A 23,619-nucleotide genomic window follows, 5' to 3' on the forward strand; every position below is an offset into this window, starting at 1 on the left:
GCCTAAACCAATGGGAGGCTCAGAGCTCCGGACGGCGGGCGGAGGGGAGGGGCAGGGGGCGGTGCCACGGCCTGCCCACCCGCCCGCCCGCCAGCCAGCCCTCCCCGCGGCCGGCTCGGCTCCTCGGCGCTGCCTGGGGTCCTTTCCGCCCGGTCCCCCCTTGCCAGCCCCCGCTGCTGTGTGCCCTGTCCGGCCAGGCCTGGAGCCGACACCACCGTCATCATGCCGGCCGTGTCCAAGGGCGATGGGATGCGGGGGCTCGCTGTGTTCATCTCCGACATCCGGAACTGTGAGCGCGCGGCCGGGGGACACTGGAGACGCGGGGGAGGGGGGAGCGTGAAATTGAGGGGTTTGGGGGTCATAGAGGGACCCGGGGGATCAAAAGCTCTACGGTCGCAGAAAGAGAGCATAGATGGGCCCCGGGAGGAACTTTAGGGTGGGGGGCAGTCAGGGGCTTGGGGTGTCATAGAGTGCCTCTTGAGGTGACGACACGGAGTAGCTAGAGGGGTCCGGGAGGGCTTGAAAGGGGAGGAGGACAGTGAGGTCCCGGGGATGGGAGCATAGAGGTGTCCCCTGGGAAAGACTGAAAAGCTGGGGGATCGTACAAACGATGGGGTTAGAGTGATTCCTAATGTAGAGAAGAAGGGAAAGAAGTACATAGTGGGGGTGCCCTGTGGAGCGATGGAATGGGAGGAAGCCAGAGGGGACCTAGAGGAAGTGGAATGCCGGAAGCCTAATGGAGCAGGGCTTGAGGGCCTGGGATAGGGGGTGTTATACAGGGGAAAGGGGTTAGATAGGTCACCGAGGCTCCTGGCCAGTGGTATAGAGGAGGCCTGAGAGTGGGTGAAAGTCCACGAGTTTGAGGCCGGGAGATGATGGGAGGGGGAGACTATAAGGACACCCTGGTGAGGGATAGAGGGGCTTCAGGGTGGGAGATTGCTTAGAAGATATGGAAGGCAGTGCGGAGGGGGCTGGAGGGGCAGCTAAGGGGAAAGGAGGGACCCAAGGAACACAGAGGAAAAGAGCTGCTGGTGGAAGGTCTTGGGAGAACCTGTGACAGGGAACGGGGGCCTGGAAAGGAGAGGACGTTAGAGTGGGGGGTTGGGGGAAGGGCAGAAGAAGGAGCGCCCAGACCTCAAGGAAGGCGTTGGGTTCTGAAGTGCTTGAGAGGTAGAGATCTGGAAAACTGGGGATAGGGGAAGTCTAATCCCAGAGAGAGGTCAGGGGTCAGGCAGCAGGACAGGCAGGGATCTGAGCCCTTTTCTGTTTGACCACAGTAATATGGGGACAGTGGTCTCTGCTAGGAAGAGTTGTCGTGACAATGGGAAGCCTGGCGGCAAGTCAGCTCTCAACTCCTGGGAATGGCTGTTGGAGATTGGAGCTGCCAGGAGTCTTCAGAGGCTGGATCTGCATGGGCTCTGGGGTCAGCCAGACTTTGGTTGGCGTTTGAGCACTGCCACTCCCTAGCTGTGTGACCTTGAATGAGGGACTTCACCTCTTGGTTTCCTCATCTGTCAAGAGACACTGCTGATTGTATCTTCCTGAGGGGCTTGTGACAATGCCCGTGAGTCAGGCCTTTCACGCGTTCCAGGCCCCAGATGGAACTTGGCTCTTGTTTTTCCTCCATTGGCTCTGAACAGCAGCTCTGTAAAGTACCCAGTGATTGCTGTAAAGTACCCAGTAATTGCTGTAAAGTACCCAGTGATTGTTGTTGTTTTAGAATGTAACTGTTATGGAAGGATCTGGCATGTAGTAGGTGCTCAGGGAACAGGAGGGTGGAAACGGTTGGGTATCAGTTGAAGGAGAAATGATCACTTGTTATGACAAGGGGCGGAGTGATGGGGGTTGTGGAGTAGCTGGGGGCCACTATTAGCAGATATGCGCTGCCTCTGTTACCCACCAGCAATGTGAATCCCTAGGAGTCATTTAACCTCTTTCAGGACGTCTTCTTGTCTGCAAACTTCATAACAGCGTCTTGCCTCTGAAGGCTCATTTATTAATTCATTCACTTGACAAATACTTTTTGATCGCTCTAGTGTTGTCCAGGCCCTGTTCTAGGCGCTGGGATGACAATAATGAACAGAAACTCCTGTTCTTGCCAGGTGCGGTGGCTCACGCCTTTAATCCCAGCACTTTGGGAGGCCGAGGCAGGCGGATCACCTGAGGTCAGGAGTTCAAGACCAACCTGGCCAACATGGTGAAACTCCATCTCTACTAAAAATACAAGGATTAGCCAGGTGTGGTGGCAGGCGCCTGTAATCCCAGCTACTCGGGAGGCTGAGGCAGGAGAATCGCTTGAACCAGGGAGGCGGAGGTTGCAGTGAGCCGAGATCACACCATTGCACTCCAGGCTGGGCAACAAGAGTGAAACTCCATCTCCAAAAATAAAAAAAAGAAAAAGAGACTCCTGCTCTTGGGAGCTCCCTTCCCGGAGGAAGACAGAACATATGCACAGGGAACACCCTGAGATACAACCTCAGGACCTGACTGGTGCTGTGAAGAAAAATAAAGAGGAAATGAGCAGGAGAGGGACTAGGATTGAGAGGGTACTCAGTAGGCCTCGTGGAGGAAGTCATATCTGAGTGGAGCAAGCCCTTTGGATTTTGGAGGAAAGGGGTCCTGGCACGGGGAGGTGCGTTCAAAGTTCCTGAGATTGTCGCATGCTTGACATGTGTTCCAAGTGAGAGGGAGAAGGTCAGTGTGGCTGGAGCTGAGGGAGTGAGGGGTAGAGAGGGCGGGAGTGGAGAAGAGTGGGAACAGGATCCGGAAAGGCTTTCTGGGCCATGGTGAGCACTTTGGCCTTTGTCTGCGTGAGAATATTTTGAGCAGAGGAGGGACGTGACCGATTGATGTTTTAAAATAATTCCTCTGGCTGCTGTGAGAACAGATTCTAGAGGTAGCCGTGGAAGCAGGGAACCAAATTAGGAGGATGTTGCAGGCCTCTGGGTGAGAGATAGTGCTGGCTTAACGGGGTGAGAAGGGACTGGTGAGAAGTGGGTTGGTGATACATTTTTTTTTTTTTTCTGAGACAGTCTCTGTTGTCCAGGTTGGAGTGCAGTGGCATCATCATAGCTCACTGCAACCTCCACCTCCCAGGTTCAAGCAATTCTCCTGCCTCAGCCTCCCCAGTAGCTGGGATTACAGGCACCCACCACCACACCTGGCTAATTTTTGTATTTTTAGTAGACACGGGGTTTCACCACGTAGGCCAGGCTGGTCTCGAACTCCGGACCTCAAGTGATCTACCCTCCTTGGCCTCCCAAAGTGCTGGGATTATAGGCGTGAGCCACTGCACCCAGCCTGGGATACAATTTGAAGGAAAAACTGTCAGGATTTGCAAAGGGATCTGATGATGGGGGTTGGGGAAGGAAAGAGATCATCCCGTCACTGCAGGACCTCAGAGAGGAGCCAGAGGACAGAGGGGAGATGCAGGCTTGGGGCACTGGAAGTAATATAGCTGCAGGAATTCGGACTGGAGAATCAGAGGCCTTTTCTTTTTTATTTTATTTTATTTTATTTTATTTTATTTTATTTTATTTTATTTTATTTTATTTCTTTTGAGACGGAGTTTCGCTCTGTCGCCCAGGCTGGAGTGCAGTGGCCGGATCTCAGCTCACTGCAAGCTCCGCCTCCCGGGTTTTACGCCATTCTCCTGCCTCAGCCTCCCGAGTAGCTGGGACTACAGGCGCCCTCCACCTCGCCCGGCTAGTTTTTTGTATTTTTTAGTAGAGACGGGGTTTCACCATGTTAGCCAGGATGGTCTCGATCTCCTGACCTCGTGATCCGCCCATCTCGGCCTCCCAAAGTGCTGGGATTACAGGCTTGAGCCACCGCGCCCGTCCCAGAGGCCTTTTCTTAGCAAGCGTATGTTGAACGGCTCATATGTCTTAAGAATTGTGCTGAATGCTGGGGACGTTGGTGAATAGGACAGACTTGTCCACCCCCCCATGAAGCTCCCAGCCCCGCGGGGGAGAAGGTGCAACATACAAATTGCAATTGTCCTTCGCGCTGATACCCAGACACGGTTGTTCACGGCAACATTATTCATGATAGCCGGAAAACGGAAACGGGCCAAATGCCCGTCAATTGAGAAATAAACAAAATGTGGTCTATGTAATGGAATATTACCGGGCCATAAAAAATAATGACGTCGCCCGTAATCCCAGCACTTTGGGAGGCCGAGACGGGCGGATCACGAGGTCAGGAGATCCAGACCATCCTGGCTGACACGGTGAAACCCCGTCTCTACTAAAAAAAATATATATATAGGCCGGGCGCGGTGGCTCAAGCCTGTAATCCCAGCACTTTGGGAGGCCGAGACGGGTGGATCGCGAGGTCAGGAGATCGAGACCAACCTAGCTAACACGGTGAAACCCCGTCTCTACTAAAAAATACAAAAAACTAGCCGGGCGAGTTGGCGGGCGCCTGTAGTCCCAGCTACTTGGGAGGCTGAGGCAGGAGAATGGCTTAAACCCGGGAGGCAGAGCTTGCAGTGAGCTGAAATCCGGCCACTGCACTCCAGCCTGGGCGACAGAGCGAGACTCCGTCTCAAAAAAAAAAATAAATAAAATAAAATAAATAAAAAACTAGCCGGGCGTGGTGGCGGGCGCCTGTAGTCCCAGCTACTCCGGAGGCTGAGGCAGGAGAATGGCGTAAACCTGGGAGGTGGAGGTTGCAGTGAGCTGGGATCTGGCCACTGCACTCCAGCCCGGGTGACAGAGTAAGACTCCGTCTCAAAAAAAAAAAAATAATAATAATAATAATAATGACGTCCTGCTACATGTTGCCACAGGGATGGACCTTGAAAACATGACACCAAGTGAAAGAAGCCAGACACAGGAGGTCACGTGTCATATGATTCCATGTAGATGGACTATCTAGAATTGGCAAATCCATGGAGACAGAAAGGAGATTAGTGCTTGCCTAGAGTAGAGGCCTAGTGGGATGCGGAGTGACTGCTTATGAATGCAGAGGTTCTTTTTTTATCTTTTGAGACGAGGTCTCACTCTGTCGTCCAGGCTGGCGTGCAATGGGGTGATCTTGGCTCACTGCAACCTCCGCCTCCCAGGTTCAGGCGATTCTTCTGCCTCAGCCTCCTGAGTAGCTGGGATTACAGCTACTCAGTGTGCGCCGCCACACCGGGCTAATTTTTGTATTTTTAGTAGAGACAGGGTTTTTCCATGTTGGTCAGGATGGTCTCGAACTCCCGACCTCAGGTGATCCACTACCCCAGCCTTCCAAAGTGCTAGGATTACAGGTGTGAGCCACTGTGCCCAGCAGAATTCAGAGCTTCTTTTGGGTTCATGAAAAAGCCTATAGCCAGATGCAGTGGCACATGCTTGTAGTCCCAGCTACTTGGGAAGCTGAGGTAGGAGGATCATTTGAACCCAGGAGTTTGAATCCAGCCCAGGTCACATGGTGAAACCTCATCTCTTAAAAAAAAAAAAGAAAAGAAATGTTCTGGAATTAGATAGTAGTAATGGTTGCACAACATCATGAATGTACTAAAGAACACTGAATTGTTCACTGTAAAAGGGTGTTTTATGGTATGTGAATTGTATCTGTCTCTCTTTTTTTTTTTTTTGAGACAGAGTCTCATTCTGTCGCCCAGGCTGGAATGCAGTGGTACGATCTCGGCTCACTGCAACCTCTGCCTCTGGCCCAGGTTCAAGTGATTCTCCTGCCTCAGCCTCCCGAGTAGCCGGGATTATAGGCGCCCACCACTATGCCCGGCTAATTTTTGTATTTTTAGTAGAGACGGGGTTTCACCATATTGGCCAGGCTGGTCTCGAACTCCTGACCTAAAGTGATCGGCCTGCTTCGGCCTCCCAAAGTGCTGGGATTACAGGTGTGAGCCACCACGCCCGGCCGTATCTCGATTTTTTTTTTTTTTTTTAAAGGGGGAAAGAATTTGCAGCTGTCCTAAGTCCAGTGAGGAAGAGGGCCATGGTGTTGAGAAAATGGGGACTCTGTGTGGTCGGCAAGCTCTGGCTTGGCTTTGCTTCACGAGAGACCCTTGGAGCTGTGTGGGCAGGAAGTGGGGGAGTTACCTAGGCTGAGGGCAGTGCAGAAGAGATGTGAAGGCAGAGATGGGGCATGTGCAAAGATCCTAAACTTCCGGGAGCCATGGCGGGCATCTCTAGTCCCAGCTACTCAGGAGGTGGAGGCAGAAGGATTGCTTGAGGCCAGAAGTTTGTTTTTTTTGAGACGGAGTCTGGCTCTGTCGCCCAGGCTGGAGTGCGGTGGCCGGATCTCAGCTCACTGCAAGCTCCGCCTCCCAGGTTCACGCCATTCTCCTGCCTCCGCCTCCCAAGTAGCTGGGACTATAGGCGCCCGCCTCGTCGCCCGGCTAGTTTTTTGTATTCTTTAGTAGAGACGGGGTTTCACCGTATTAGCCAGGATGGTCTCGATCTCCTGACCTTGTGATCCGCCCGTCTCGGCCTCCCAAAGTGCTGGGATTACAGGCTTGAGCCATCGCGCCCGGCCGAGGCCAGAAGTTTGAAACCAGCCTTGGCAACATAGCAAGACCCCGTCTCTTTTTTTTTGTTTGTTTATTTTGAGACAGAGTCTGGTTCTGTCATCCAGGCTGGAGTACAGTGGTGCGATCTCAGCTCGCTGCAACCTTTGCCTCCTGGGTTCAAGCTATCCTCCCACCTCAGCCTCCCAAGTAGCTGGGACTACAGGCACATGCCATCACGCCCAGCTATTTTTTTTTTTTTTTTTTTTTTTTTTTTTTTTTTTTTTTTTTTTTTTTTTTTTTTTTTTTTGAGGCGGAGTCTCGCTCTGTCGCCCAGACTGGAGTGCAGTGGCTCAATCTCCGCTCACTGCAAGCTCCGCCTCCCGGGTTCACGCCATTCTCCTGCCTCAGCCTCCTGAGTAGCTGGGACTACAGGCGCCCGCCACCTCGCCCGGCTAGTTTTTTTGTATTTTTAGTAGAGACGGGGTTTCACCATGTTAGCCAGGATGGTCTCGATCTCCTGACCTCGTGATCCGCCCGTCTCGGCCTCCCAAAGTGCTGGGATTACAGGCTTGAGCCACCGCGCCCGGCCACGCCCAGCTATTTTTTTTTATTTTTTTATTTTTTATTTTTTTTTTTGAGACGGAGTCTCGCTCTGTCGCCCAGGCTGGAGTGCAGTCGCCCAGGCTGGAGTGCAGTCGCTGGATCGCAGCTCACTGCAAGCTCCGCCTCCCGGGTTTACGCCATTCTCCTGCCTCAGCCTCCCAAGTAGCTGGGACTACCGGCGCCTGCCACCTTGCCCGGCTAGTTTTTTGTATTTTTTAGTAGAGAGGGGGTTTCACCGTGTTAGCCAGGATGGTCTTGATCTCCTGACCTCGTGATCCGCCCGTCTCTGCCTCCCAAAGTGCTGGGATTACAGGCTTGAGCCACCTCGCCCGGCCTTTTTTTTTTTTTTTTTTTTTTTGAGACGGAGTCTCGCTCTGTCTCCCGGGCTGGAGTGCAGTGGCCGGATTTCAGGATCTCAGCTCACTGCAAGCTCCATCTCCCGGGTTTACGCCATTCTCCTGCCTCAGCCTCCCGAGTAGCTGGGACTACAGGCGCCCGCCACCCTGCCCGGCTAGTTTTTTGTATTTTTTAGTAGAGACGGGGTTTCACCGTGTTAGCCAGGATGGTCTCAATCTCCTGACCTTGTGATCCGCCCGTCTCAGCCTCCCAAAGTGCTGGGATTACAGGCTTGAGCCACTGCGCCCGGCCAATTTTTTTGTATTTTTTGTAGAGTTTTTTTTTTTTTTTTTTTTTTTTTTTTTGAGATGGACTCTCGCTCTGTCGCCCAGGCTGGAGTGCGGTGGTGCAATCTGAGCTCACTGCAAGCTCCGCCTCCCGGGTTCACAGAGATGGATTTTTACTATGTTGCCCAGGCTGGTCTCAAATGCCTGGACTCAAGTGATCTGCCTACCTTGGCCTCCCAAAGTGCTGAGATTACAGGAGTGAGCCACAGTGCCTGGTCCCCTTCTCTATTTTCAAGAATTCTTTCTGGAAACAAAAAAAGGCCCTGATGCCCCAGCGAGACCCTGAGAAAAGGGCCGTGTGGCTGGTGCAGAGAGGCATGGGCTCTGACACTGGGGAGTGGGCAGGGGCTAGGTCCGTGTTTGTCCTGAGAGCGCTGGCGAAGGTTTCAAGCAGGGAAGAGAAGTGGGGAGGGATGTGGGGGAGAAGGTGAGGAGAGGCCAGGCTCAGAGTGGAGCAGAGGAAAGAGTGGAGCCAGCCTGCAGGAGGATCTGAAGGGCACAGTGGGGCTAGGGGGAAGGGTCTAGAAGGTGAAAGGCAGGCTCTCAGGAGGGCAGGGAGGGTAAATTCTGCAGATAAGGAGGGAGAGAGGTTGAGGCTGGGCCCAGCCTGAGGGCGTGTTCTGTCCGCCTGTCTGCAGCAGGAATACAGCAGAAGTCTTATCTGACAGGGAGCAAGGGCTGGTACTACCTCCTATCTAGGCAGAGTCTGGTTGGAGGGGGGTCTTAGGAGAGTTGGGTGAGTGAGCCAATGGGAGTGGGGTGCTGGCTGCTCACTGCCCTGAGTTCTTCCACCAGAGCACATCCCACTCCAAATGGTGATCCACTGCAGTGGTGACATCGAGCCCAGGCCCTGGAGCCCAGGCCCTAGGTCTGACTCCTCCCTGGGTTCCCAGCTTTGTCCTCTTTAGGTTCTAGCCCATGGGAGGCCTCAGGAGATGATTGCCAGTTGAATGAATGAATGAATGCATGAATGAATGAATGAATGATGGAACCAGTCTTTCTTGAGTTCCAGCTGGGTGCCAGGCACTGTTCTAGGTGATGGGGCTACAGCAGTGAGCACAAGTCCCTGCCCTAGGATGCTTAGATTCTAGAGGGGAGATGGGCCACTACACAGGTGAATATTTCGGGGGCCAGACAGGTGGGAGTAGGTGTTGGTACAAAATGAGGCAAGGAAAGGGCCTGGGGATGTTCAGGATGATGCTCTTATATAGGCTGGTCAGAGAGTGTCGCTGGAAAGGTGGCGTTGAAGCAGATAATCTAATTAAGTGGGGGACAGTGCATGCATGGCTCTGGAGGAGAGAGCTGCCTGTGCAAAGGCCCTGAGGCAGGATTGTGCTTGGAGTGCAGCAGGGACTTAGAAAAGGAGGAGGAGAGGGTGGCTCCTGCCTTGGCGAGAGAAGACAGGAGATCCAGCCAGAGAGGGAACAGGGTAGATGGTGCAGGCCCTTGTGGGCTGCAGTGAGGACTTTACTTTTACTTTGAGCCTGCTGGGAGCCATGGAAGGGTTTGGAGGAGAAAAAGTGCTAGGGTCTGACTCAGGTTTTCACACGATCCCTCTGGCTTCTGTGGAGAGCACAGAAAGTCAAACATTTCAATTTGGTGTCCCTTAAGAACGGGACAGATGCAGGCCTGAGCCCCAGCCCCACCTGTTTCCAGCTGGATATTGTGTGATGGCTTTGGTACACAAATCCGCATTCAACACCTCCCTTGTGTTAGGCTGCCCTGGGCCCTGGGAACACTGTGGGGACTGAAGCAGCCGTACACCCCTGGCCTCATGGCACTGGTGTTCCGATCCAGGAGGAAATGAACATGCAAACCCTTACTATGTAAGGGGGAACTCAGGCAGGGTCCTGGTGGCCCGAATAGTTCGCCCGGCTGAGCAGGAGGACTGAGCAGGAGAATGAGAGGGTTTGATTTTGTTATTTAAGGAAAATATATTTTCATCACTCAGGAATAGTGATGACCTTGAGAATATGAGTGGTGTAACCCAGCACCGAAATGCAAGCCATATATATGTTGAAATTTTCTTTTTTTTTTCCTTTTTTTGAGACAGAGTCTTGCTCTGTCCACACCTGGCATATGTTGAAATTTTCTTGCCACATTACAAAAGCAAAACAGGGGCCGTGCGCGGTGGCTCACGCCTGTAATCCCAGCACTTCGGGAGGCCGAGGCCGGTGGATCACGGCGTCAGGAATTTGAGACCAGCCTGGCCAACATGGTGAAACTCCGTCTCTACTAAAAATACACAAATTAGCTGGGCCTGGTGGCACGCCTGTAGTAGTCCTAGCCACTTGGAAGGCTGAGGCAGGAGAAATGCTTGAACCCAGGAGGCGGAGGTTGCAGTGAGCCGAGATTGTGCACTGCACTCCAGCCTGGGTGACAGAGCGAGACTCTGTCTCAAAAAAAAAAAGGCAAAACAGGCTGAGCATGGCAGCTCACGCCTATAATCCCTGCACTTTGTGGGGACGAGGTAGGCAGGTCAGTTGAGCTCCAGAGTTTGAGAACAGCCTGGGCAACAAGATCCCATCTCCCCCTGCAAAAAAAATCTTTTAAAATTAGCCAAGCATGGTGGCATGCAGCTGTATTCCTAGCTTCTTGGGAGGCTGAGATGGGAGGATCGCTTGAGCCCGGGAGGTCGAGGCTGCAATGAGGCAAGACCACACCACTGCACTCCAGCCTGGACAACAGAGCAAGACCCTATCTCCATACATTTTTTTTTTTTTTTTTTTAGACGGAGTCTCACTCTGTCGCCGGGGCTAGAGTGCGCTGGCCGGATCTCAGCTCACTGCAAGCTCCGCCTCCCGGGTTCACGCCATTCTCCTGCCTCAGCCTCCCGAGTAGCTGGGACTACAGGCGCCCGCCACCTCGCCCCGGCTAGTTTTTTGTATTTTTTAGTAGAGACGGGGTTTCACAGTGTCAGCCAGGATGGTCTCGATCTCCTGACCTCGTGATGCGCCCGTCTCGGCCTCCCAAAGTGCTGGGATTACAGGCTTGAGCCACTGCGCCCGACCACATTTTTTTAAAAAGCAAACCAACCAGTGAAATTCATTTTAATATCTTTTCTTTACCCTAGTATATCCAAAATATTATTTCAATGTGTTATCGGTGTTTTTTTGTTTTTTTTTTTTTTTTTTTTTTTGAGACGGAGTCTCGCTTTGTCGCCCGGGCTGGAGTGCAGTGGCCGGATCTCAGCTCACTGCAAGCTCCGCCTCCCGGGTTACGCCATTCTCCTGCCTCAGCCTCCCAGGTAGCTGGGACTACAGGCGCCCGCCACCTCGCCCGGCTAGTTTTTTGTATTTTTTAGTAGAGACGGGGTTTCACCATGTTAGCCAGGATGGTCTCGATCTCCTGACCTCGTGATCCGCCCGTCTCGGCCTCCCAAAGTGCTGGGATTACAGGCTTGAGCCACCGCGCCCGGCCTGTTATCACTGTTTTTTGAGATGGAGTCTTGCTGTATGGCCCAGGCTGAGTGCAGTGTCAGGATCTCAGCTCACTGCAACCTCTACCTCGCAGGTTCAAGCAATTCTTCTGCCTCCTTATCCCTAGTAGCTGGGACTACAGGCGTGTACCACCACGCCCAGCTAATTTTTATATTTTTAGTAGATACGAGATTTCGCTATGTTGGCCAGGCTGGTCTCAAACTCCTGACCTCAAGTGATCCACCTGCCTTAGCCTCCCGAAGTGCTGGGATTACAGGTGTGAGCCACCGTGCCTGGCCGAGATGGGGTCTTGCTGTATTACCCAGACTGGTCTCAGATTCCTGGGCTCAAGCAATCTGCCTGCCTCAGCCTCCCAAAGTGCTGGGATTACAGGCAGGAGGCATTGCACCCAGCCTCCAGAAGGCTTTCTGAGGATTCAGAGCTGTTGGGGCTTGTACAAGAAGCACATCAGGTCTCGGGCTCAGTAGAGAAAATGGCCTTGGTCTAGAAGGCTCTGAAGGCCTTTGTGGTGAGATGCTGGGTAAGGCCTGTGTTACCTTCATAAATGCACATTAGTCCCTCCAGGGCAGGGCCCAGGTTTGACAGGATGCCTTTGGTGGTAGTAACAGACCCGCCCTGATCTGGGGCTTACATGTTTAGGGAAGGCGTTATCTCCCCTAACCAGAAGCCCTAAGGTAAGACAGCTCCCTGGTACCGTCAGCACTTCCCTTGACTCTGCCTTACTCTGCCTGGAGCAAGATGTTGGCCGCCTTTGCACCCAGACACCCCTCATGGCAACAGCTACTGGACACGGAGCATGGCCGGCATCTCCCATGGCCCCCCAGCACCTCAGGAAACTCAGGAGAGGTTACATGGGCTGGCCCTACCTGCTGTGCTGGTCTCCAGCTCCCCCCGCCGCCCGCTCCCCACACCGTCCGCATTCCTGACTCTGCCTTTCATCACCGTGAGCTTTCAAGCTTTCTGACCGCCTGCCTTGCCTCATGCTGTCCTACCTCCAGGCCATTGCACCTGCTGGTCCTCCTGCCTGGAGCGCGCCTCCCCGTGTTTCTGCCTGGTCCATTTCAGCCTCATCTTTTGATCCTCAGATCCCAGCAGCTGTGTACAGAGAAGCCTTCCCCACCGTTCTCATTCTAGCCTCTCAGCCCCGAAATGCGTGTGCCTCTTTCAGAATACTTGCCACTGTCCCTGTCTGCCACCACTCCAATCCAGGGATGCCTCGAGAGCAGGGTAGATGTGACTCATCCTTAAGCCTGGCCCCAGAAATCCCATTGTGAATGAGAGAATCCCCTTAAAACTCCCTCTCAGGCTTGCTTGCCTCCTGTGACAGTGAGCTCATTCCCCCTGTTGCTGGCCCTGAGTGCCGGATTGTCCTTTCCATGATCCTGGTCTGTCAGAGCTGCCTCGGCGCTTTCCCCAGGCGCCACCCCAGTAGCACCCATACCGTGTCCCTGGGCTCCCTGGCCATCGCGGGCCTTTAGATCTTTTCAGAGCTGGGCCTCTGCCAGAGCCCTCCCTTTAGGGCCACAACTGCTCCTCTTTTGAGGACCGAGAGCTTTTCTTTTCTCTCTGAATTCTTTTTTTTTTTTTTTAATAGCAAATTATACCAGTTATGCAGAAGATAGCATCAAATAGATGTGGACAATTTAAAGCCTATTTAAAGGCTGGGCGCAGTGGCTCATGCCTATAATCCTAGCACTTTACTTTGGGAGGCTGAGGCGAGTGGATCACTTGAGGTCAGAAGTTCGAAACCAGCCTGGTCAACATGGTGAAATCCTGTCTCTATTAAAATATGAAAAAAAAAAAAGAATAGCCAGGTGTGGTGGTGGGTGCCTGTAATCCCAGCTAGTCGGGAGGCTGAGGCAGGAGAATTGCTTGAACCTGGGAGGTGGAGGTTGCAGTGAGCTGATATGGTGCCATTGCACTCCAGCTTGGGTGACAGAGCAAGACTCTGTCTCAAGAAAAAAAGTAAAAATAAAGCCTATTTAAAGAAAAACAAATATATATATATGCATATTTGTATATATATAAATACATTTTAAATACAATTTAAATAATACTTTAAAAAGAGATTTCTGGCCAGGTGCAGTGGCTCACGCCTGTAATCCCAGCACTTTGGGAGGCCGAGGCGGGCAGATTACGAGGTCAGGAGATCAAGACCATCCTGGCTAACATGGTGAAACCCCGTGTCTACTAAATATACAGAAAATTAGCCAGGCGTGGTGGCGGGCACCTGTAGTCCCAGCCACTTAGGAGGCTGAGGCAGGAGAATGGCATGAACCTGGGAGGCGGAGGTTGCAGTGAGCTGAGATCATGCCACTGTACTCCAGCCTGGACGACAGAGTGAGACTCTGTCTCAAGAAAAAAAAAAAAAGAGATTTCCTGGCAGTTAGCGGTAACCCATGCCTATAATCCTAGCGCTTTGGGAGGCTGAGGTGGGCAGAGGAGTTGAGGCCACCCTGGGCAACATGGCAAAACCCTATCTCTACAAAAAATAGAAAACAAAATTAGCTGAGTGTGGTGGCGCACCTCACAGTCCCAGCTACCTGGGAGGCTGAGATGGGAGGATCACTTGAGCCCAAGGGGCCAAGATTGCAGTGAGCTGAGATCACACCATTGCATTCCAATCTGAGTGAAAGAGTGAGACCCCGTCTCAAAAAAAAGAGAGAAATCTATATATGATACATATAATAATACATATTTCTTTAAATGAATAATTATTTAAAGAAATGCATAAATATAAATATATAAGTATATGTGATATTTCTTTAAATTTAAAGAATACATATACATGCACATATTTGTGTATGTATTTAAATCATTTTAAGTACAATTGAATGAATACACTCATGTATTACTTAACGATGGGATATGTTCTGAGAAGTGCATCGTTAGGTGGTTTTGTTGTGGTGTGAACATCCTGGAGTGTGCTTACACAAATGGAGATGCTATAGTCTTCCACTCACGGAGGCTCTCTGGCACAGCTTGTGGCTGCTGGGCTATAGACCTGCACAGTGGCCAGGCGCAGTGGCTCACGCCTGTAATTCCAGCACTTTGGAAGGCTGAGGCGGGCAGATCAGTTGAGGTCAGGAGTTTGAGACCAGCCTGTCCAACGTGGTGAAACCTCATCTCTACTAAAAATACACCAATTAGCTGGGTATGGTGGCGCATGCATGTAATCCCAGCTACTCGGGAGGCTGAGGCAGGAGAATCACTTGAACCCGGGAGGCGGAGGTTGCAGTGAGCTGAGATCATGCCATTGCTCTCCAGCCTGGGCGACAAGAGTGAAACTCTGTCTCAGAATAAAACAAGAAAACCTACACAGCTTGGTACTGTCCTGTAGGCAGCCGTGACACAGTAAGTATTTGTGCATCCAAACATAGAAAAGGTACAGTGGAAATAAGGTATTAGAATCGTATGGAACCACTGCAGTGTGTGCGATTTGTTGATGACTGAAATGTTGATATGCGGGGACTGTAATGAAATAATACATATTGTTTAAATTAAGTAATACATATATATTTAAATAACATATTCTTTAAATATATGTATACTCGTTATATATACTATATCTATGGTATACATATGTATATATACATATTTATGACAAAACCATATATATGTAGGCTGGGCATGGTGGCTCATACCTGTAATCCCAGCACTTTGGGAGGCTGAGACAGGTGGATCACTTGAAGTTAGAAGTTCAAGATCAGCCTGGGCAACATAGTAAGACCTCATCTCTACAACCAAAAAATAATTAGGGCTGGGCGCAGTGGCTCGTGCCTGTTGTAATCCCAGCGCTTTGGGAGGCCGAGGTGGGTGGATCACAAGGTCAGGAGATCGAGACCATCCTGGCTAACACGGTGAAACCTCGTCTCTACTAAAAATACAAAAAATTAGCCGGGATGGTGGCGGGCGCCTGTAGTCCCAGCAACTGGGGAGGCTGAGGCAGAAGAATTGCTTGAACCTGAGAGGCAGAGGTTGCAGTAAGCTGAGATTGCGCCACTGCACTCCAGTCTGGGTGACAGAGCAAGACTCCATCTCAAAAAAAAAAAAAATTATTTGAATGTGGTGTTATGCATCTGTATATTCGGAGGCCGAAGCATGAGAATCACTGAACCCAGGAGGCAGAGGTTGAAGTGAGCCGAGATCACACCGCTGCACTCCAGCCTGGGCTACCAAAAAAAAAAGAGAGAGAGAAACAGGCAAAATTAATTTTAATAATATGTCTATATAACGCGGTACACCCAAATTATTATTTCAGCATGTGATCAATGTTTTATAATTTATATTATCTTATTCTGTTGACACACAGCTTCTCACCTTGTTGTCCAGGCTGGTCTCCAACTCCTGGGCTCAAGCCATCCTCCTGCCTTGGCCTCCCAAAGTGCTGGGATTACAGGCATGAGCCAGTGCACCTAGCCCCTATAATTTTTACTGAACTATTTTACATTTTTTCTCCACACTGTCTTCTAAATCCCATGTATGTTTGCTGTTGACAGCACCTCTCGGTTTGGAACGGCCACATTTCAGGGTCTCAGGAGCCACTAGCTGGCAACTGCTATATTGGATGGTACAGTGCTAGGGTCCCCTTAGTACTGATGAGGAGATAACTAATCAGAGGGGCTTCCTGGCGGAGGTGACATCTGAAGTGAGGCTTATGGGAGCTTCCATAGAAGTTGGGAGCAGGGGACAAGACAGGATTTCTAGAGCGAAGGATGGCACATATACTTGCTTTCTCAGCCATTGATTCATTCATTGAATGCACACCTCACCCTGCTGGAGACTACGCCCTGAAGAATGTGGGTCAGAGCAGATCTCTGCCCCTTAGATAACTAGACATTTATAGAGCACCTGCTGTATGCAGGGCACTGTTCTAGGAGCTCCCTCCTGATGCTTATACTCTGAAGTGGGAGGAAGTTCGACAGTGGGGAGAAATAAAATTGTGACATGGTGAAATGTGCCAGGGAGGACTTTTTGAAAAATAACTCTTTAAGCAGAATAATAAAGAATTGACTTTAAGGAAGTGAAACAGAACGGCCTTTCAGAGGTGGCAGGAGCCAAAACCCAAATGATGGGAAGATGATGGGAGGGGTGGCCCGGGGAAGAGGGCACAGCTTGTGTGAAGGTCCTTGAGGCAGGAGGACATGCGTGTTCCCAGAGCAGAATGGAGGCCAGGGGACCTGGATGGACCGTAGGGGTCTGAGGGGTGACACTGGCAGGGTGGCTGTGACAGGGGCAGAGGGCTTGGTGGGCTACGGGGTGGAGCACCCCCAGCTGGCATCCCGGAGCCCAGGATATGGAAACACAAGGGAGGCAGGGAGGCCAGAGGGGAGGCTGCTTCACTGAGCCTGGCGAGCGAGCATGGGGTCTGGATGAAGTCGTCACCTTGGAGGTGCTCAGGACATGTTCTGAAGGTCAAGTTAAGAGGAGGAGGCAGCCAGGCACAGTGACTTACACCTGTAATCCCAGCATTTTGGGAGGCTGAGGTTGGAGGATCGCTGGATCCCAGGAGTTTGAGGTTACAGTGAGCTATGATTGTACCACTGCACTGCAGCCTGAGCGATAGACTAAGACCCTGTCTCAAAAATAAATAAATAAAAAGGATGAGGCAGTAGCCCGATTGGCGTGAGGATGTCCAGGTTCTGTTTGGAGGAGCAGAGTGAGCAGTGGAATCTGTCAAGGAAGGAATGAAGTCTGGGGTGAGTGGAACAGGGACAGGAGAAGCAGAGAGGGTGGCCGAGAGCATCCAGTCAGATTGTGCTCCAAAGCAGGTGCTGTAGGGCATTGAGGAACATGGAGGAAGCAGAGACCTGGCCTGTAGGATCAGGGAAGGCTTTCTGTACTTATTCCATTAGCAGGTCCTGTCAGAGGTGTAGGAATGTCCCAGACAAACTGGGGAGAGGTTGGCAGCCAGGGGACAGGAGGCAGTGGGGACAGGCCATGCGAGAGAGGACGAAGCCATGGCTGTGGGGACAAAGGGAGTGAGGACAGCACCCAAGAGTCTGACCTGGTGACTGGGTGGACAGCGGGACCTTCATGGGATTGAGAACTGGGAGAGGAGGCAGTGAGCTCAGTGGTAGGGGTGAGCATCCTGGGGCCAGCCGAGCTCTTTATTCATTCATTCATTCATCACATGTTCATCGCGTATGGGGAGTGGGGCTAGGAGCTCTCAGGGAGCATGTGCAGGGCCCTGAGGAGCCCCACAGATCAGGGGCCGCAGTGGGAGGAGGAAGGAGAGAGGAAGTCAGGGACAGCCCAAGGGTGTGTGCTCTGTGCCGTGGGCCTCAGCCAGCGGTGGTTCTTCCCTCTTTGAAGCTCCCAGCCAGAGAAGGGGTCCTGGCCTGTCCTGAGCCCCAGTGCCTGGGGGCAGAGAAGATCTGCCCTTCCTGTTGGGTGGGGCCGTGCCTAGGAAAGAGAGGGCAGCTGGCTGACTCCCCAGACCCCTCACTGCCCACCCTCCTCCTCCTCTCCCAGGTAAGAGCAAAGAGGCGGAGATTAAGAGAATCAACAAGGAACTGGCCAACATCCGCTCCAAGTTCAAAGGTAGGCTGGGGCCCGACTTCTGGCTCGGGGCTGGGAGCTGGGGCTCCTGTGACCTATCCTGTGACCCTTCCTCATTTCTGGCTCCCCCTTCCTCCTTCCTCTGCCCTAGGAGACAAAGCCTTGGATGGCTACAGTAAGAAAAAATACGTGTGTAAACTGCTTTTCATCTTCCTGCTTGGCCATGACATTGACTTTGGGCACATGGAGGCTGTAAACCTGTTGAGTTCCAATAAATACACAGAGAAGCAAATAGTGAGTCTGGAGAGGAGGGTGCCAGGGCCTGGACTCCTGGGTCTGAGGGAGGAGGGGCCTGGGGGTCTGGACTCCTGGGTCTGAGGGAGGAGGGGGATGGGGGTCTGGACTCCTAGATCTGAGGGAAGGGGGGTCTAGGGGTCTGGACTCCTGGGTCTGAGGGAGGAGGGCTGGAAACACAGACTCCTGGGTCTGAGGGTTGAATCTGGAGCCTGGATTCATGGGTCTGAGGGAGGAGGGGCTGGGGGCCTGGACTTGTGGATCTGAGGGAGGAGGGGCCTGGGGGCCTGGACTCCTGGGTCTGAGGGTTGGGTCTGGGGCCACTCAGTCACAAGGCTCCTGGCCATCCACGACCTCCCTCCCCACAGGGTTACCTGTTCATTTCTGTGCTGGTGAACTCGAACTCAGAGCTGATCCGCCTCATCAACAACGCCATCAAGAATGACCTGGCCAGCCGCAACCCCACCTTCATGTGCCTGGCCCTGCACTGCATCGCCAACGTGGGCAGCCGGGAGATGGGTGAGGCCTTTGCTGCTGACATCCCCCGCATCCTGGTGGCCGGGTAAGGCAGTGGGGACCCGTTGGCATTGGGGAGCTTGGGGGTGATGAGTCCCAGCCAAGTGTGAGGCTCAGAGAGGCTGTGTCGCCTGGCCAAAGCCTCCCAGCCGGCATGTGGGCTGACGCTGGGCTGGGGACCCAGTGGTTCCGGTGGCAGCCCCATACTTGTGTCTTCCTGTGATACAAAGCTGACTTGATGGTGTGGGGCTGCTTCCCCACAAAGCCAGTGGGGTGCCTCTGAACTGCAGAACTGTAATACCTGTGATAAGAGAGATAACTGTACGCCATGGGTGACGGCCCTCCAGAACTTCCTCATCTTCATTCATTCATTCACCAAACATTTGCTGAGCACATACTATGTGCCAGGCACTGTGCTGATTGCTGGGGATGTTGTCCTGACCAGAGGCGGACATGGTCATTGCCCTCCCGTGTTCATGGTCTGAAGCAGGAGACAAATGGTGATGGAAGAATCGCAGGATGAAGTGTAGAATTTGCCAGGTGTGATGGCTCATGTCATCCGTGCATTTGGGGAGGCTGAGGCAGGTAGATTGCTTGAGTCTAGGAGTTCAAGACCAGCCTGGGCAACATGACAAAATCCCAATCTCTACTAAAAATTCCAAAAATTGCCAGGGCATGGTGGCGTGCACCTATTGTCCCAGCTACTCGGGAGGTGGCGTGCACCTATAGTCCCAGCTACTCGGGAGGCTGAGGTGGGAGGATCACCTGAGCCTGGAAGGTCGAGGCTGTGAGTTGTGATGGCACCAGTGTACTCCAGCTTGGTGTGCACACAGGTGGGACTTCTATTTCTGGCAGTATGGTCAACTAGGTACCCGACTCATATTCTCCCTGAAACCTAACTGTCAATATTGGATAAAAGAGGAAAGACAATATTATTTAATGGATTCATGAGGTAGCCAGAAAATGAGGAGCACACAGGCCACAAGCAAAGAGAAACCAAGCACCCAAGCAGATGAGCTGTGTGCTGGAGGCATTTGCTGAACTGGGTGAACCCGAGTATCGGTTTTGGGGCCCTGCAGCCTCTGGGAACAGAAGACAAAGCTTGTCCGAGAAGTTCTCGAAGGCTATACTTCAAAGTGAGCGTGACCTAGAAATAAACCCCCTTGGGGACTATAAGGAAAATTACCTGTCTGAAATTTTGGCATGGAACAGCCCTCAGACTGGTTTTCAGCCTGACTGTACCCTATCTGAGTAGTCCAGAAACCCCTAAGTCAACCTTTAGTTTAAAGTGATGGAAACTGGAGGTTCCCTAGTGCTTCACGGAAGCAAACATGATACTTTTCTGAGGAAACCCATTTTCACCACAAGCTTCAGTGATATCCACAGATAAAACTCCAAGTGACATGAGTAGCTCACAGCCAAAAATATCTAAACACACACAAGACACCATGAGGGAGAATCAGCAGACAGCAGAAATAAAACAGAAAGCTGGGCGTGGTGGCTCACACCTGTAATCATAGCACTTTGGGAGGCCAAGGTGGCCACATCACCTGAGGTCAGGAGTTCGAGACCAGCCTGGTCAACATGGCAAAACCACATCTCTAGTGAAAATACGAAAATTAGCCTGGTATGGTGGCGCATGCCTGTAATCCCAGTTACTTGGGAGACTGAGGCAGGAGAATCACTTGAACCTGGGAGGTGGAGGTTGCAATGAGCCGAGATCGTGCCACTGCACTCCAGCCTAGGTGACAGAGCAAGACTCTGTCTCAAAAAAAAAACAAACAGAAAATAACTTTGGAATTGGAATTATACAGCATATAAGATAAGTATATTTCATATGTTTCAATAAATAAGAGAAGCATTTTAAAATATGAGTGAAGTTTAAGCAGATTTGAAAATATAATTGAAATAGTCAAAAATTGCCAGGCACAGTAGTGGCTCACACCTATAATCTAGGCACTTTTGGAGGCTGAGGCGGGAGGATCACTTGAGGCTAGAAGTTCAAGATCAGCAACATAATGAGACCCTATTGCCACAAAACCTAAAATATTAGCTGGGTGGGGTGCCGTGTGCCTGGGTAGTCCATCCGGGAGGCTGAGGCAGGAGGATTGCTTGAGCCTGGGAGGATGAGGCTGCAGTGAGCTGTGATCCCATCACTGTACTCTAACCTGGGCTAAGACAGAGCAAGACCCTGTCTAAAAAAAAAAAAAAAAAAAAGGCCGGGTGCGGTGGCTCAAGCCTGTAATCCCAGCACTTTGGGAGGCCAAGACGGGCAGATCACGAGGTCAGGAGATCAAGACCCTCCTGGCTAACACGGTGAAACCCCGTCTCTACTAAAAAATACAAAAAACTAGCTGGGCGAGGTGGCGGGTGTGTGTGGTCCCAGCTACTCTGGAGGCTGAGGCAGGAGAATGGCGTAAACCTGGGAGACGGAGCTTGCAGTGAGCTGATATCCGGTCACTGCACTCTAGCCTGGGCCACAGAGCGAGACTCCGTCTCAAAAAAAACAAAAAAAACAAATATTTAAAAAATTAAAAATTAGATGTCCAATTTAGTTGGCAGAGTAGACACAGCCAAAGCCAGAATTAGTGACCAGGAAGTAGAACTGAAGAAAGACATCAAAATGCATCCCAAAGAAACAATGCAATGGGGATTTTAGGAAAGAGACTGAGACTCTGTCAGAGAACATCTGACAGCCATTTAGAGTTGTAGGGAGAAATTGTGACAGAGGCAGTGTTCGAAGAGAGATAATGGTTGAAACTATTCCAGAACGAATGAAAGAGGATGATCCCCAGATTCAGATAGCCCAGGAAATCATACGCAGAAGTACAGACTGTAGGGGTGACTGTGGGGCAGCAAGACCAGCCAGGCATCCATCACCAGGTCCAGGTCAGAGCTCGTGGTGGCTTGGACCAGGGCTGTGGCGGTCACGTGGTTATGAGAAGGGCGTGTTTCGGGAGTAGAGTCGATGGATTATATGTGCTGTGCTAGGACGAGGTGGGGACGTTTAGTAGGTGAGTGAATGATGGCACACCTTGCAGCAGTGTGACAAAGGCTACAGGAAAATGGGTCAGAGAGGGCAGAACCCGAGTGTGCTTTGGTAATGCTGAATTTGAGATGTGTGTTAGACATCTGAGTAGGACTCTGCAGAAGAAGCTGCATTGCAGGGACTCAGAGCGGGAGGGAGAGATATCTGAGAGAGATCAGCACCGTCCAATAGAAATATAACGCAAAATACAGGCGGGGCACACTGGCTCACACCTGTAATCCCAGCACCTGCGGAGGCTGAGGTGGGCAGATCATTTGAGGTCAGGAGTTCTAGAACAGCTTGCCCAACATGGTGAAACCCTGTCTCTATTAAAAATACAAAAATCGGCCGGGCACGGTGGCTCAAGCCTGTAATCCCAGTACTTTGAGAGGCCGAGACGGATGGATCACGAGGTCAGGAGATCGAGACCATCCTGGCTAACATGGTGAGACCCCGTCTCTACTAAAAATACGAAAATCTAGCCGGGCGAGGTAGCGGGCGCCTGTAGTCCCAGCTACTTAGGAGGCTGAGGCAGGAGAATGGCGTAAACCCGGGAGGCGGAGCTTGCAGTGAGCCGAGATCGCGCCACTGCACTCCAGCCTGGGCGACAGAGCAAGACTCCGTCTCAAAAAAAAAAAAAAAAAAAAATTACAAAAATCAGGTGTGGTGGCAGGTGCCTGTAATCCCAGCTACTCAGGAGGCTTAGGCAGGAGAATTGCTTGAACCTAGGAGGCGGAGCTTTCTGTGAGTGGAGATCACGCCACTGCACTCCAGCCTGGGTGACAGAGTGAGACTCCATCTCAAAAAAAAAAAAAAAAAAAAAAAGCAAAATACAAAAATGTGTGCCTGTAATCCCAGCTACTTGAGTGACTGAGATGGGAGGATTGCTTGAGCTCAAGAGGCCCAGGGTGCAGTGAGGAGGCCCGGGCTGCAGTGAGCTGTGATTGTGCCTGGGTGACAGTGAGACCCTGTCTTAAAAAAAAAAAAAGCATATATATATAAATATATATAAAATGCAAGCCACATAGGTGTTTTTCTCTTTTCTAGTGTGTAATGGTTCAGTTTAACCTGATCCACCCAAAATGTTATCACTTTGACACTGAATCAGCATAAAAATTATTCATGAGCTATTTGATTTGACATCCATGTTTGGTGCTGAGTCTTTGGAATGCGGCGTTGCAGTGTCTCTCAGTTTTGGATTCGCAGCAGTCCCAGTGCTCAGTAGCCACACGTGGCTGGGGGCTGTTGTATCTTGACAGCATGGGGATCAATGGCAGTTAAGCTCTGTCTGGTGAAGCCCCTGAGGGCAGATGTTAACCGGGAATCCACAAAAGCTGGGCCCTTGAGTGGTCCCAGTGCAGCCCAGTGTGTTAACACTCTGCTGGCAGGGGGGATGGGAGGCGTGATGGGGTGTGGGAGGAAAATCAGGATCAGGCCATGACTCAGAATGCTGAGAAGTTTGATGGAGGAGGGAGTGGCCAGTCGTGAATGCTGCCAGCAGTTTCTTTTTGAGATGGGAGTCTTGCTCTGTTGCCAGGCTGGAGTGCAATGGCGCGATCTCAGCTCACGGCAAGCTCTGCCTCCCGGGTTCAAGCGATTCCCTTGCCTCAGCCTCCCGAGTAGCTGGATTACAGGCATGCACCACCTCACCCAGCTAATTTTTTTGTATTTTAGTAGAGACAGGGTTTCACCATGTTGGCAAGGATGGTCTCAAACTCCTAACCTCATGATCTGCCCACCTCCATCTCCCAAAGTGCTAGGATTACAGGCATGAGCCACCACGCCCAGCCTGCTGCCAGCAGTTTCTTTAGGACAAGGACAGGCAGTCAGCATCAGCTTGGGGGAGACAGGTTGCAAGCCACCCTGAAGAGGGAAGAACTGGGCACTTTGAGGATGGAGAGGGAGGCCAGCATGGCCAACATGTGTGGGTACAGGTGACACTGTCCCTGGAGTGGATGCCAAGGGGTGGTGCCCTGCCAGGGTCAAGGGGCCAGGGTGGGGCTATCTGACTCTAGGCTGCCCCTCCACACTGGAAACTTGGCCTCGACAGTGACTGGGGCACGGAGGAACTTTATTTTGTAGGTAGACTTTTTT

General features: G+C 51.7%; 1 protein-coding gene across 3 annotated transcripts in view; it reads left to right on the plus strand.

Annotated features, from left to right (window-relative positions):
• Positions 1-66: 66 nt before the first annotated feature.
• Positions 67-23,619, plus strand: part of AP2A1 (adaptor related protein complex 2 subunit alpha 1) — a 45,102-nt gene continuing 21,549 nt past the window's right edge. For all 3 annotated transcript variants that reach the window (XM_010369509.2, XM_010369510.2, XM_030942811.1), the window contains exons 1-4: positions 67-289; positions 17,661-17,729; positions 17,839-17,981; positions 18,350-18,543. In XM_010369509.2, coding sequence (XP_010367811.1) covers positions 223-289; positions 17,661-17,729; positions 17,839-17,981; positions 18,350-18,543 — 473 coding nt within the window. In that variant the 5' untranslated portion in view covers positions 67-222. The remainder of the gene's footprint in view (positions 290-17,660; positions 17,730-17,838; positions 17,982-18,349; positions 18,544-23,619) is intronic.

The sequence above is a fragment of the Rhinopithecus roxellana genome, chromosome 12 (assembly GCF_007565055.1).
Source record: "Rhinopithecus roxellana isolate Shanxi Qingling chromosome 12, ASM756505v1, whole genome shotgun sequence".
In the NCBI taxonomy this organism is placed as follows: Eukaryota; Metazoa; Chordata; class Mammalia; order Primates; family Cercopithecidae; genus Rhinopithecus; species Rhinopithecus roxellana.